At 44.7% G+C, this 13,014-nt stretch overlaps 2 protein-coding genes across 2 annotated transcripts; both read left to right on the forward strand.

Annotated features, from left to right (window-relative positions):
* The first annotated feature begins 1,126 nt into the window (after nt 1–1,126).
* LOC140133162 (uncharacterized) lies at nt 1,127–4,273 on the forward strand. Its single transcript, XM_072152926.1, has 2 exons — nt 1,127–1,301; nt 1,567–4,273. Exon 2 carries the CDS (start codon nt 1,815–1,817, stop codon nt 4,263–4,265), a length of 2,451 nt encoding a protein of 816 aa, XP_072009027.1. The 5' UTR covers nt 1,127–1,301; nt 1,567–1,814; the 3' UTR covers nt 4,266–4,273.
* Nucleotides 4,274–4,415: 142 nt separating this feature from the next.
* Nucleotides 4,416–8,425, forward strand: LOC140133161 (uncharacterized). The gene is made up of 2 exons (XM_072152925.1): nt 4,416–8,007; nt 8,273–8,425. The coding sequence occupies exon 1, from the start codon at nt 4,416–4,418 to the stop codon at nt 7,752–7,754; it is 3,339 nt and encodes a 1,112-aa protein (XP_072009026.1). The 3' UTR covers nt 7,755–8,007; nt 8,273–8,425.
* Nucleotides 8,426–13,014: the final 4,589 nt, after the last annotated feature.

Here is a 13,014-nt window from a genome sequence, read left to right on the forward strand (position 1 = left end):
TCACCAAAACCTGTATTTAGATGGACCTGCTCAACTTCTAATTGACACTGAGAGGCCTAAATAATAGTGGGACTCGTAAAATACCCCATTGTGGAAACTACACACCTCAACGTATGAAAAACCACTTTTAAGAAGTTTGTTAACGCTTTACGTGTTTTATAGGGGTTAAAACAAAATGGAGGTGCAGTCTGCAAATTGTAATATTTTTTCACAATACACTCATTTTGGGTGGAAAATTAAACATTTACAATGGATTAAATGAATAAAGGCTCCACAAAGTTTGTTACCCAATCTCTCCCGAGTACACGGATACTCTATATGTGGTGGTAACCTGCTGTATGGGCGCACGGCCGGGGATAGAAGGGAAGGAGGCGCCATCCAGATCAGATTTGCGATGTCACATTGTACAGGCTATAATTTTTTTCTTTTTTTAATGTGGACCTATAGGGGCTTATTTCTTTTGCCACATGAGATGCACTTTTCTGGTACGTAATTTGGGGGAATCTATAGGCTAATTGGTGAGATTTTATTAACTCTTTGTTGGTGGAGGAAATGAAAATCATCACTTTTCAGGAAGATTTTTATGGGTTTTTTTTTTTGGCTGTTTACCATACCATAAAAATAGTATATTATTTTTATTCTATGGGTCGCCACGATTACAAAAAGACCTCATTTATATAGATTTTTTTATTTTTTTCCCATTTTTAGTGCATAAAAAGTAATTTGGCAAAAATGTTGTTACTTTTAGCATCACCGTCTTTCATATGCATAACTTTTTTATTTTTCGCCTCACAAATCTGTTTAAGGGCTTATTTTTTGCGAGAAGGATTGTTCTTTTTAGTGGTCTTATTTTAGAGTGCATAACATTTTTTAAATCCCTTTTTAGAGCATTTTTATAGGGTATTAATTGAAAATGATCTTTTTTCTGGAGCTTTTTTTTGTTTTGTTTTTTACGGGGTTAACTTTGCGGATCTAATAACGATTCTGTTTTATTATGCAGATTGTTACGGACGCAGGGATACCAAATATGTGGGGGTTTTGTGTATTTTATTCAATTGTACTTGTGCTGCCCACTGGCAAATGTTATGCAGGTTAAATGATGTTCTTAATTTGTCCATTATGTAACAGATGTTTATTGCTGGCGCCATCTAATGGCCAAAGTTAATAACTACTTACATTCTGTTTTCCCCACCCACTAGCAGCTACAAAGGATTGTGGGTAGGAGAAGGGCAGTTCCCTTCATGTCTACACAGAGAGAAGACCTATATTCAACCATCTTAACCCTTGTTGTAGTATAGCCGGTAAGGAGACTGTCTATAAGAATCTATAGCTACTAGCACTTATAGGACCACTCTGTATAAAGTCTCTTATATGAAGTGTAATGTATAGATCTGTAATTGCACTGTAATTGCACACATGGGCCCAACCTCATGGTCGGCCATGTTTGGTCCCAAACTGTATATGTATCAGCTCGTTTCCTGTTATATGCTAATGTAATGTATGTAACATGCTCCTGTTATATTATTGTACTATTCTAATAGATTGTACATTCCTGTTTTTCTTCAGTTTCACCCTAATCCTACATCAGTTTAATAAAGCTACGGACTTTGAACCAGTCTCATTTGTTGAACTGTAGGAAGGCGTTTAACTGCCTGTCGAGCTCCGCATAGACCCCGGGGGTACGTGAAGTGGGGGCAGGACAGTGAAACGGCTGCTTGAAACAAGCGGGAAAGATTTAGACTACACAGAAGTCTGCTACTGTCTACGCAGTCACCTGCAAACAGGCAACACAGCAATCTCTAAACGGTCAAAGCATGTCACAAAGCCAAGCGTCTTCTATCAAGACAAGATCACGGGCCAGTTCCTCAAAAGCATCTACCACGAGCAATGCAGCCGCCATCGCCCGCGCAAAAGCGGAAGCAGCGAGGACACGGGCTACCTTTGCTGAACAAGAGATGCAGTTGAAATTACAACAAGCCTCCTTAGAAGCAGAGAGGGCACGACAACAAGCCTCCTTAGAAGCAGAGAGGGCACGACAAGCACAAGAACAGGCTTCTCTGGACTTAGAAAGGGCGCGCTTGGAAGCAACACTTGAGAAGCTGACAATTGAGAGGGAAGCAGCAGCTGCCATGGCGGAAGCAGAAATCTTAGAGGCAGCCGCGTTCTCTCACAGCGAGCCCAGCAGACACAGTAGCATGCCTGATCTGGAACAAGAACCCCAGGATACACTAGAACGCACTTCAGAATATGTCCTTCAACATCCTGTGTGTAATCCTCAGACTACACATGAAACAAAGGTTACCAACTGCGAGTCAAGTCCAAGGCATCATATTTTATGTCAAGAAGCGGACCTCAGACCACAGTTCTGCAAGCAAGAGAATGCTACGGCTCAAGTCAACTTCCTTGCCTACCAGAGAACCCAAGCTTCATCCCAGCGTCCAGGAAGTTACTACACTCCCAGACAGTGTGGCACGGTGAAACCTAAAGAAGAGACTTCTGACAGGTATGGCTACACACCACACTCTCACCAAGGCAACCATTTGCCAAACTGTCTCAGCACAAACCAAGCCACAATAGACTTTGCTAAGTTCTTTGCTCGACGTGAGCTTGTCACCAAAGGACTTGTAAAGTTCAATGATCGCCCTGAGAACTATAGGGCTTGGCGATCCTCATTCCAGAGTCTTATAAGAGACTTAGACTTGTCTTCTAGGGAAGAGCTAGATCTACTGGTGAAATGGCTTGGAGATGAATCTGCTGAGCATGCCAAGAGGATCAGAGCCATTAACATAAACTATCCAGAAACAGGTTTAAAGATGATCTGGGATAGACTCGATGAGTGTTATGGCTCAGCAGAGGTTATAGAAAATTCATTATTCAAAAGAATTGATGACTTCCCTAGAATAGCTAGTAAGGGCTACCAAAAACTTAGGGAACTAAGTGATCTGTTAACTGAACTACAGGTTGCCAAAGCAGAAGGAGATTTAATGGGACTTGCATTTCTTGACACAGCCAGGGGTGTCAACCCTATAGTGCAAAAACTTCCTCACAACCTACAAGAAAAGTGGGTCAATCATGGTTTCAAGTACAAGGAAATCCATGATGTACAGTTTCCACCCTTCAGTGTATTTGTGGAATTTATTACTCAGCAAGCAAAAATCAGAAATGATCCCAGTTTCGATTTTACTCTATCCTGTGCCACTCCATCTGGTCTTAAACAACATAAAACTCCGGTAGCAGTTCACAAAACTAATGTTTCTTCTAAAAGTAATTCTTACAGGCCTTCAAGCTCCTCTCACCAGGATGGAAGATCCACGGACCCAAGTAAGCAGTGTCCCCTGCACAAGAAGCCACATTCCCTACTGAAATGCAGAGGCTTCAGAGAGAAGTCCATGGAGGACCGCAAAGCTTTCCTCAGGGACAACAAAATCTGCTACAAGTGCTGCTTAGCAACATCACACTTCGCAAAGGACTGTAAGGTCAGTGTTAAATGTACAGAATGTGACAGCACAGATCACAACTCAGCTTTACACCCTGGGCCACCACCGTGGGCCTCATCTCATATAGAAAGTGGCCAGGAACAAGGTGGAGAGGAGGGAAATACTGAAACAGAGACACCAGATGTTACTTCTCAATGCACTGAGGTCTGCAAAGGACTTGTAGGTGGCAGGTCCTGCTCAAAAATCTGTCTTGTCAGAGTTTACCCAACGGGCTGCAAAGACAAAGCCTTCAAAGTATATGCCATTCTTGATGACCAAAGTAATAAATCTCTGGCTAGATCTACTTTCTTTGACATTTTCAATATTAAGGGACCCAGCTCTCCCTACTCCCTAAAGACTTGTGCAGGCACTGTTGAGACGGCGGGGAGAAGAGCTACTGGGTACACAATAGAGTCTATAGATGGTCGCACCTGCCTGACTTTACCAACCATAATCGAGTGTAACCAGATCCCTGATAACAGGTCTGAAATCCCTACACCAGATGTTGCAAAACACCAACCCCATTTGAAGCATATAGCTCATCTCATACCAAAGTTAGATCCTCAAGCTCAGATAATTCTGCTCCTTGGAAGAGATATCTTGCAAGTTCACAAGCCTAGACATCAAATTAATGGTCCTCACAATGCTCCATTTGCCCAGAAACTTGACCTAGGGTGGGTGATTGTAGGCGATGTTTGTATAGGTGGTGTGCACAGACCCACTTCGGTGAACAACATGCTTACCAGCACATTAGAGAATGGACGCCCTTCTCTCTTTCAACCATGTTAGAGTAACATCTTCATAAAAGAGCTTCCACACAGCATTCCTCTACCCTGTCATATCACTAGCAACCTTTGTGACAACCATACTTGTACTAGTGACCATGACCACTTAGGATGCACAGTCTTCCAGAGAACAAAGGAAGACAATCAACTGGCAATGTCCTTTGAGGATAGACTGTTCTTAAAAATAATGGAGCAAGGAATAGTTAAAGACGAATCAAATAGCTGGATAGCACCTCTTCCCTTCAGACCCAAAAGGCAGTGTTTGCCTAACAATCGAGAACAAGTTTATAAACGCTTTGCTTCCCTTAGACGGAATCTTCAGAAAAAGCCTGATATGAAAGACCACTTCTTTACATTTATGGAAAGAGTATTTGAGAACTCCCATGCAGAGATAGCTCCAACCTTAAAGGATTCAGAGGAATGCTGGTATCTACCTATTTTTGGAGTTTACCACCCAAAGAAACCAGGACAGATAAGAGTAGTATTCGACTCTAGCGCCAAATTTGAGGGTGTTTCCTTAAATGATGTCCTACTGCCAGGTCCAGACCTCAACAACCGACTCCTTGGAGTGCTTCTCAGATTTCGCAGAGACTCTGTTGCATTTATGGCTGACATCCAACAAATGTTCCACTGCTTTCTTGTTAAAGAGGAACACCGAAATTTCCTTAGGTTCTTTTGGTTCAAGGACAACAACCCCTTGGAAGAACCCATCGAGTATCGCATGCGTGTGCACATTTTTGGTAACAGCCCTTCCCCATCAGTGGCTATATATGGACTTAAACATTCAGCCAGGGAGGGTGAGAAAGAATATGGTTCAGACGTTACACAGTTTGTCAAAAAGGACTTTTATGTGGATGACTGTTTAAAATCGCTACCTACAAATGAGTCTGCAATCAGTCTTCTTAAGAGAGCTCAAGAAATGCTTGCTAATTCAAACCTGAGACTCCATAAAATTGCCTCCAACAGCAAAAAATTGATGGAAGCATTTCCCTCTCATGATTACAGCAATGACTTAAAGGACTTAAGTACTGACACTTTTCCAATGCAACGTAGTCTTGGACTGCTCTGGGACTTAAAGTCTGACACCTTTACCTTCCAAGTCAGCGAGGAAGAGAAACCCTTTACTCGGAGAGGAGTACTATCTGCTATAAACAGCTTGTATGATCCTTTAGGGTTTGCAGCTCCTGTTACCATCCAAGGTAAGGCAATACTTAGAGATTTGACTCATGATGCCTCTAACTGGGATGAACAACTTCCCAATGAAAAGAAAGCACTGTGGGTAGAGTGGAAGGATTCTCTAACAAATCTCTCTCATATACATGTTGCACGCTCATATGCCCCTGTACCATCTACAGAGGTTCAGCTACAAAGACTTTATGTGTTTTCTGATGCTTCTATCAAAGCCATTGCTGCTGTGGCCTATCTTAAAACAGTAGACATTAAAGGACAATGTCATATAGGATTCGTCATGGGCAAAGCAAAACTTGCACCACTCCCTGAGCACACTATACCGAGACTAGAACTTTGTGCTGCAGTATTAGCAGTTGAGCTAGCTGAGATGATCGCAACAGAGATGCATTTGGAGATCAAAGATGCTGTGTTTTACACAGACAGCAAGGTAGTCTTGGGATATATCTACAATGAAAGTCGACGCTTCTACGTGTATGTCAACAACAGGGTTCTACGAATCAGGAGGTCAACTTTGCCAAAACAGTGGAATTTTGTTCCTACTGATCAAAATCCTGCAGACCAAGCAACTAGATCTGTTGCTGCCAACCGCCTTAAAGACACTACATGGTTTACAGGTCCTGCCTTTCTATACAGCTCAGAACACGGCACTACGGATCTTAAAACATTTGAACTTGTGGATGCTGACAAGGATGCAGAAATCCGTCCCAAGGTGTCGACACTACACACAGTGACTTCAGACAATTACCTTAAGTCTCACCGATTCAGCAGGTTCTCAACCTGGAAATCACTTGTTCGTGCCATCACTCTCTTAACCCACATAGCTCGTTCTTTCAAAAATACCAAGCTTGCTAATGTTAAGGAGTGTAAAGGCTGGCACCTCTGCAAAAATGTTCATGCAGTGACTGAACTAGATCAGTCAAAGAATGTAATCATTCGGACTGTCCAACATGAAGTTTATGCTAAAGAAATTGACAGTATCATTAATCACAGACCTATTCCTAAAGATAGTATCTTAAAGAAACTTGATCCCTTCATTGATGCAGATGGCCTATTAAGGGTTGGAGGCCGCCTCAAGGAAGCAAAAATAGACTTTGAAGGAAAACATCCGATATTAATTCCTGGGCATCATCACATTTCCTATTTGCTTGTCAGACATTACCATGAACAGGTAAAACATCAGGGTCGGTTGTTCACAGAAGGGGCTTTACGAGCTGCTGGACTGTGGATTGTTGGAGCAAAAAGATGTATTAGCAAGTTCATTTTCAAATGTATCACATGCCGCAAACTTCGGGGTATTTTCAAAACACAGAAGATGGCCAATCTTCCATCTGACAGACTGAGTACAGAACCTCCTTTCACTAATGTCGGGCTTGATGTATTTGGTCCATGGTTTGTGGTTACCCGACAAACCAGAGGAGGTCAAGCAAACAGTAAGCGCTGGGCAGTCTTGTTCACCTGTATGTCTGTCCGGGCCGTGCACATAGAAGTAATTGAATCAATGGACACCTCAAGCTTCATAAATGCTCTTAGACGCTTTATAGCCATTAGGGGGCCTGTGAAACACATTCGCTCTGACAGAGGCACCAATTTTGTGGGAGCAGCCAAAGAGTTACAGATTCCTACAAACCTGGATACTGTCAGTGTAAACAGATACCTAAGTGAACAGGGTTGCACTTGGACTTTCAATCCGCCACATTCCTCCCATATGGGTGGAGCTTGGGAGAGAATGATAGGCATAGCCCGTAGAATTCTGGACTCTATCTTCTTACAAGTGGGTATGGCCAGACTAACCCATGAGTGCCTAACTACTTTCATGGCAGAAGTATCAGCCATCATTAATGCCAGACCACTAATTCCAGTTACCAGCGATCCTGATGATCCGATGATACTTACCCCTGCAATGTTGCTTACTCAGAAGACTAAGACAACCTGTTCTCCAGCTGGAGAATTTACTACCAAAGATCTCTATAAATGCCAATGGAGGCAAGTACAAAGTCTTGCCAATACCTTTTGGGATAAGTGGAAAAAGCAATACATCTCCACACTACAACCAAGAAATAAATGGCAGAAAACTAAACCCAACCTCAAAGTCGGTGATGTTGTGCTGATGAAAGACTGCCAGTCACACAGAAACGCGTGGCCTTTAGCTCTTGTTACTAAAAGTTTCCCAGGGGAGGATGGGAACGTCCGCAAAGTTGAAGTCAAGGTCCATGATCAGAATGAAACCAAAATGTTCTTCAGACCAGTAACTGAACTAATCTTATTGCTGTCATCTGAGGACTCTTATGGTGGCATCGATTGACGCCAGGCGGGGAGTGTGCTGCCCACTGGCAAATGTTATGCAGGTTAAATGATGTTCTTAATTTGTCCATTATGTAACAGATGTTTATTGCTGGCGCCATCTAATGGCCAAAGTTAATAACTACTTACATTCTGTTTTCCCCACCCACTAGCAGCTACAAAGGATTGTGGGTAGGAGAAGGGCAGTTCCCTTCATGTCTACACAGAGAGAAGACCTATATTCAACCATCTTAACCCTTGTTGTAGTATAGCCGGTAAGGAGACTGTCTATAAGAATCTATAGCTACTAGCACTTATAGGACCACTCTGTATAAAGTCTCTTATATGAAGTGTAATGTATAGATCTGTAATTGCACTGTAATTGCACACATGGGCCCAACCTCATGGTCGGCCATGTTTGGTCCCAAACTGTATATGTATCAGCTCGTTTCCTGTTATATGCTAATGTAATGTATGTAACATGCTCCTGTTATATTATTGTACTATTCTAATAGATTGTACATTCCTGTTTTTCTTCAGTTTCACCCTAATCCTACATCAGTTTAATAAAGCTACGGACTTTGAACCAGTCTCATTTGTTGAACTGTAGGAAGGCGTTTAACTGCCTGTCGAGCTCCGCATAGACCCCGGGGGTACGTGAAGTGGGGGCAGGACAGTACTGAATAAAAACCAATTTGGAGAAAATCTTGTTCATTTTAGCATCATCATCTTTTCATATGCATAACTTTTTTATTTTTCGGCTGACAAATCTAGTTAGGGGCTTATTTTTTGCGAGAAGAGTTGTTCTTTTTAGTGGGCTTATTTTGGAGTGCATAACATTTTTTAAATTACTTTTTAGAGCATTTTTTATAGGGTATTAATTAAAAATTATCTTTTTTCGGAACGTTTTTGCGGGGTTTTTTCTACGGCGTGTACCGTGCGGGTCCAGTAACGATTCTGTTTTATTATACAGATTGTTACGGACGCGGCAATACCAAATATGCGGGGTTTTTTGTGTTTTTGTGTTTTTTATACTTTATTAAGTGTTTTTATGGGAAAGTGACATTTTAGGGGCTTATATTTTTATGTATTTATTTTTTATTAATTATAATGTGTAGTGTTAAGTGTTTTTGCATATTTTTACTTATACATACTTGAACTTAAACCAGTGATGCTCTGATCACTGGTTTAAGTCCAATACACTGCTCTACAACACTATTTTATTGTAGAGCAGTGTAAACTGTCTGAGCAAGCTTGCGCATGCTCAGACAGTTTACAGTCAGACCCGGAAGGGGTCTGACTGCCATGGAAACCGGGCAGCTCCGGGGCACATGCCAGTCCTCGGAGCTGCCCAGAAGTGGATCGGATCCCCCGGTAAGCGGCACGGGGGATCCGATCCACAGCGCAAACACCCGGCTCCGATCGCGGGTGTTAGCGCAGGCTGTCAGCTGTACTAGACAGCTGACAGCCGATGCTTCTGGTACCGGCTCCGTTCGTGAGCCGGTGCCAGAAGCAGGACGTTATAGAACGTCCCCGTGCGCTAAGCATCTAGCCCCGGGGACGTACTATAACGTCCTGGTGCGCCTAGGGGTTAATAGCCAGAAGCTCCCAATCACCAATAAAGTAGTTAATTTCCACAGCAGAAAAGGTCTTGGAGAAGAACCCACAGGTGAGCGTTTGGCCTTTGGGCCCCTTATGGGTGAGAACGGCTCCCGCACCAAAGTATGAGGCATCGACCTCTAGCAGGAACGGTTTCTCAGTATCAGGCCAGGTGATAATGCGACCACACGAAAAGGCAGACTTCAGCTTAGTGAAAGCTTCTTCAGCCGCAGGAGGCCATAGCTAAGGATTGGCATTCTTCTTGTTCAGTGCCACAATGGGAGACACCAGAGTGGAGAAATGAGGAATAAATTGCTGGTAGTAATTAGCATAGCCCAGGAATCTCTGGATAGCTCGATGCCCCACTGGCCGTGGCCACTGAATTACTGCAGAAAACTTTGCAGGATCAATCTGCAGTCCCTTGTCCAAGATAATAAAGCCTAGGGAAACTCCTCTGATGGAACTGGCACTTCCCGGGCTCGGCATACAAGCAACTGGCCCATAAGTACATGAGAACTTGCCATACATGGACTCTATGGGACTCAATGGGGCAAATTTATCAAGCTGTCTGAAAGTCAGAATATTTCTAGTTGCCCATGGCAACCAATCACAGCTTCCCTTTAAAGTATTCATGAGCACTGGTAAAATGAAAGCTGAGCTGTGATTGGTTGCCATGGGCAACTAGAAATATTCTGACATTCAGACAGCTTGATAAATCTGCCCCAATGTCTGCAGAGAACATCAGGATGTTGTCTAGATAGACCATGACACAGGTATAAAGCAAGTCCCTGAATATGTTGTTGACAAACTCCTGAAACACCCCTGATGTATTGCAGAGTCCAAAGGACATAACAAGGTGCTCACAGTGGCCATCTCGAGTATTGAAGGAAATCTTCCATTCATCACCTTCCCGTATGTGGATGAGGTTGTATGCCCTTCACAGGTCCAACTTAATGAAAACCTTGGAACCACGAAGACGATCAAACAGTTCTGTGATCAGGGGTAGTGGGTAGCGTTTTTTCACCGTGACCTTATTGAGACCACGGTAATCAATGCAGGGATGCAGAAAACCATCCTTTTTGGCCAACGAAAAAGAGTCCCGCTTTGGCGGGGGACAAGGTCTTGCTTAAAAAAAGCCCTTCTGAGGGTTCTCCTTCACATAAGCCATCATGGTCACAGTTTCGGGAACATATAGTGGATACACTTGACCCCGTGGAGGAAATGCACCAGGCATCAAGTCAATTGGACATTCATAAGGTCGGTGTGGTAGCAGAGTCTCAGCTTGCTTCTCTGAAAAGACATCTGCAAAGTTCACATACAGAGCAGGGAAACCCACCAGAGGCTTGGAGGACTTCAGAAGTGACAAGGCAGTTCCAGACAGCATGAACGTGGCATTCTGGTCCCCAGTGGAGAACTTCACACGTTTGCCAATCAAGCAAAGGTGCGTGGCGCTACAACCATGGAAATCCCAGGAGAACTGAAGAGGTGCATCGGAATAGTACGTAAAAGAAAAGTCTCTGTTTGTGCAAAACCCCTACTTGAAGGCATAAGGGTTCTGTGCGGTACCGAATCGGGTCTTGGAAAATCTGCCCACTGACTGATGAGATGACCAGTGGCTTCTCGAGACGGACCACAGGAAGACGGTACTGAGAGGATGGCAGAGGCTGGAAACGGTATACATATCCTGGAGATGAGTATGACAGGAATGTTGAGACGTGAAGAAGCTTTGTGCTCACCTAGGAACACTTCTCTCAAGGCCCCTTGGTGCGTGCGTTTTCCCGGATGCTGGGGACGGAGTGGACAGAACTGAAGAAAGTGTTCCGGGCTGGCACAAAAGAGACAGGGGTTCTCCCGAAGTCGCCTGGAACGTTCCTGAGGAGACAGCCGTGCTCTGTCCACTTGCATCGGTTCCTCTGAAACTGTTGCGGCGGGTTGCTGTAGCGGTCTTTGGAAGACTGGAGCTAGACAGGGCAGACGACGGGTTCTGACTAGTTCCAGACATTGCTCCTTAGTGGGCTCAGTAAACCGGATGTCTATCTGAGTGGCCAGAGAGATTAGATCACTCAGTTTAGACGGAAGATCCCGTGCAGACAGGGCGTCTTTAATCTCACCCGACATTCCCTTTTAAAAAGTTGCAAGCAAGGCTGCCACATTCCAATCCAGCTCAGAAGCTATGGTACAGAACTGTCTCCTTGATGTAGGTACAGGAGTGTGGTCTCAGCTGCTTGATGCAGGTTCCTCAAAGACAGACCAGAACTCAGCAAAGAAGGAGGTGATGTCAGCTGTAACCAGGTCCTTTCTGTCCCAGAGGGGAAAAGCCCATGCCAGGGCATTCCGGGAGAGAAGGCTCATCACGAACGCCACCATAGCCCGTTCTGTGGCAAACTGTGAAGGCATCAGCTTCATCAATAGGGAGCACTGAGTAACGAAGCCCCTGCACAAATTCGCCTCACCATCATATTTGGAGGGCATGGATAGATGCAGCCTGGGCTCAGCAGTAGATGATGCAGCTGTAGAAATAGGAGTTACTGCAGGAAATGGAAGCAGGTGTTGGGTAGCCACCAACTGCTGCAAGGTGGTAGTGAGTTGTGCAAGTTGCTGTCCTTGTGCGAAGATCTGTTGAATTGCTGTTCCACTAAGGTTTTAACATCAGCCATTTCAGGTAGCGGATCCTCAGTGGGATCCATGGCCTGATCTTACTGTCAGGATTCAAGATGCGTGATTCCACTGGACCACCGCAGGAGGTGGTACTAGCCGACACCTGGGACCGAAGTCTAAGTGGCACCTGGTCTTCACCAGAGCCCGCCGCAAAGCAGGTTGGACTTGTTGCGGCAGGGTACAACCAGGTCGTTCCACAGGTGCAACTAGCCCGAAGTGGCAGTCGAGGTTGAGGTACCTTAGCAGGAGACAGTCTCGGGGTCAGGAAGAGGCACAGGGTGAGGTAGGCGGCAGAGATGCAACGTCAAGTCCAATCCGGGGTCAGCAACAGGAGGTCCAGGCAGATGGGTATGGGAACACAAGCATACTGGACACAGCAACACAGAGGAACTCTGGTAACACAGGAACATGGAGGGGCTCTGATATCACAGGAACGCAGGAGACACAGTAACGCAGGAAACACAGTAACGCAGGGTACACAGTAACACAGGAGACACAGTAACACAGGAGAAACAGGAACGCAGGAGGCACAGGAACGCAGGATAATCACTATGGACCTTCCTCTAAGGCTGTGAGGCAAAAAGATACGGCAGGGGACACAGGAAGGGGCTGGAATTTAAGCAGTATGGCTGGCCAGCCAGCGGCAATTATCGGCGCGCTGGCCCTTTAAATTTCTCGAAACTGCCGCGCTTGCGCCCTAGGAGGCGGGACGCGCTGCCAGAGTCATCATTCTGGGGAGGTGAGTGGAACACCGGGGGCTGAAAGCAGCGGAGAGGAGCACCCGTGACAATATATAGTGATTGGAGCTAGTGATTAAAGCGGCTAAATATATATTGTGATTATGGCTAGTAATTAGGGCTGCTTGTTAGGGCTGCTGAATATACATATATAGTGATTAGAGAGAGCATGGCTGGATGAATGGGAGGGTGGATGGGAGTGCAGGTAATCCAAGGCAGCTAGTGGATGTAGGGGACTCTATAATCAGGAAGACGGATAGAATAATTTGTTGCCAAGACCGCCTCAAC

This window comes from Engystomops pustulosus, chromosome 5 (genome assembly GCF_040894005.1).
Source record: "Engystomops pustulosus chromosome 5, aEngPut4.maternal, whole genome shotgun sequence".
NCBI lineage: Eukaryota > Metazoa > Chordata > Amphibia > Anura > Leptodactylidae > Engystomops > Engystomops pustulosus.